Here is a 2,279-nt window from a genome sequence, read left to right as displayed (position 1 = left end):
GTGAATAAGGAGCATAATAGTGGTTCTGTGTTTTTGGATGCCCTTTTCCTACTGAATGTTGTGTAATGAGCTATGAAATAATGCTAATCAACAGTGGCAAAGATGCAATCTGTTAGCTGAACATAGTGCAGGTATCAGTGAGGAGGAGCTGGCATCCTCTTGAACCAGTGGTGATAGCACCATTACCCAGGCTTCTTTGGCCTTTGCTGTCCTGGGACCTTTTTAGAAGGATACTTATTTTTAAGATCATATTGTTCTCTCTCCTCCCCCACATGAGGTCAATGGATTGAGTCTGATCTATATACTATTGCTTTCCTTTTAGTAGAATATCGACTGAATGGATAGTAGGCACTTAGTGTGCATTGTTGAGTAAAAGGATAGGTGGATGAACAGGTGCACAGAGGGATAGGTAGGTAGGTGGGCAGACAAGCAAGCTGTGCTTGGTAGGCAGTGATGAGAAGAGTGGCATTTGTATTGGGATGTAATGATGCTTAAGACTGGGGAGATTGTTGGTGACAGAAGTTTTATGATACTAGGCTGGAGACCATTTTGTAGCTAGAGAGAACTTATGGGTAGTTTAGAGCAAGGGAATGATTTGATGAAACTGGAGTTTTAGCAAGTGTAATCTGAAGGAAAATGATTAATAGGAGCACCGCCCTTGGGTACTAATTGGAGAAGATACTTACTTTAAAATAGTGAAAATGGCCTTTTGTTTGTGTTAAGGTTTAAAAAATATTATCTTCTTAGGGCCGGCCCGGTGGCGCACTGCTATAGTGCGCCGCTTGGGAAGCGCGGTGGCGCTCCCGCCGAGGGCTCGGATCCCACATGCAGACCGGCCGCTCACTGGCTGAGCGAGGGGCGGGAGCAACACCGAGGGTTGCGATCCCGTGGCCGGTCCCGGTCCGGTACGGGCGCGACACTGAGGGTTGCGATCCGTTGCCGGTCACGAAAAAGGACAAAAAGGAAAAAAAAAATATTATCTTCTTAGAAATGAAGAATAAACATCAAAGTTTTCTTATATTTTCTCTCCCTTTCACAAACACCCCTACCACACACCCAGTAGGATAGGGAAGAGCTTACTCTAGTGGACTAGGGATGAGTTAAGGGCATCTCTTTAAGACATTGTTTGCCAGTTTTGATGTGACAGTAGTGGGAACAGGATGAATGTTGACCATTAAACTGACATGTACGTATGTGATGGCTATGTGAGATATGTACATTATTCATTAATGTTGCATCCTAAAGTGTGATTAATGGGGTAAGGGCCATGGTGTAAACTTGTTCAATAAAAATGGATCTTAATATACTTCACGAATACATTTTTATAAATCTTACTTTATGGTCAAATCCAGGTGATCAATTGATTATTAATACTACACCAAACTGAGGCATATTAATTATAAATCTTTTTCAATTTTTTTCCCCCAGATAACTTCTTCGTGGATGATTATGCTAGATTCACTGTTCTGGATTCTCAAGGCAAGACTGCTGCTATAGCCAATAGTATGAACTATCTGACAAAGAAAGGTAATTCATTTGAGGCTTATCTCGAATTCAACATTTTCTTTTCTTTCCTTTTTTTTTTATTAGTGTTTGCAAAAGTAATTCAATCTTAATGTCTGTTGGGGAAAGAGAGTCTATAATTTCTTTTATTAGTTATTTCTGATAATGCTTTGAGTCTAAAACATACCCATTTAAAATTTAATTCTTTATATATGTTATTAAAGTCAAACTGAAAAATTTTTGATAGTTCAAAATGGAAAAACATTTATGATATAAAAATGGGTTAATGGATTGAAAATTGGTTTGACTTGCCTCTTCATTGACAATATAGGGTTGATTTTAGGATTTATAAGCTAAACCTGATTCTGGGAAGCCTTGTGTAATTTTTTTTTTTTCTGGCAGCTTTTTTTTTTTCTCAATTTAATGGGGATTTAAATTGATTTTTAGGTAGAGTATTTAGTTAGGCTAAGATTGTGTAACATGCCATTTCAATGGCAGACCGGTTCCCACCTGTCCCCCATACCCCCCACTCTGGTCACACTTTCAGAAAAGTGCTGGCTATCATTTAAGGCAGCTATTTTTATTTCCACTGTGGTTTTCTCCCAGGGAGGATTTCTAGTTTCCCAGATATGCGTAAGTATAGGCAGTTACTCCATTTTGTTCCTCAAAGAACTTGTTTCTGAGGGGTGCTAGAACAGTGCCATAACACCAATGTGACTAAGGAGCAGAGAGGAGCATAGAGCATGTTGACCATTAAACTTTGGCTCTTATAGTAA

The 2,279-nt window shown here is 39.4% G+C and overlaps 1 protein-coding gene across 2 annotated transcripts in view; it reads left to right on the top strand.

Moving 5' to 3' along the window:
• The window catches only part of UGGT1 (UDP-glucose glycoprotein glucosyltransferase 1), a 120,978-nt gene that overhangs the window by 70,457 nt on the left and 48,242 nt on the right, over positions 1-2,279 (top strand). For both annotated transcript variants that reach the window (XM_008579456.1, XM_008579455.1), the window contains exon 20: positions 1,429-1,527. In XM_008579456.1, the coding sequence (XP_008577678.1) occupies positions 1,429-1,527 (99 nt within the window). The remainder of the gene's footprint in view (positions 1-1,428; positions 1,528-2,279) is intronic.

The sequence above is a fragment of the Galeopterus variegatus genome, unplaced genomic scaffold (genome assembly GCF_000696425.1).
Source record: "Galeopterus variegatus unplaced genomic scaffold, G_variegatus-3.0.2 Scaffold1889, whole genome shotgun sequence".
Classification (NCBI taxonomy): domain Eukaryota; kingdom Metazoa; phylum Chordata; class Mammalia; order Dermoptera; family Cynocephalidae; genus Galeopterus; species Galeopterus variegatus.
Note: the sequence above shows the minus strand (reverse complement) of the source record. Positions and strands in the feature narration are given on the sequence as shown.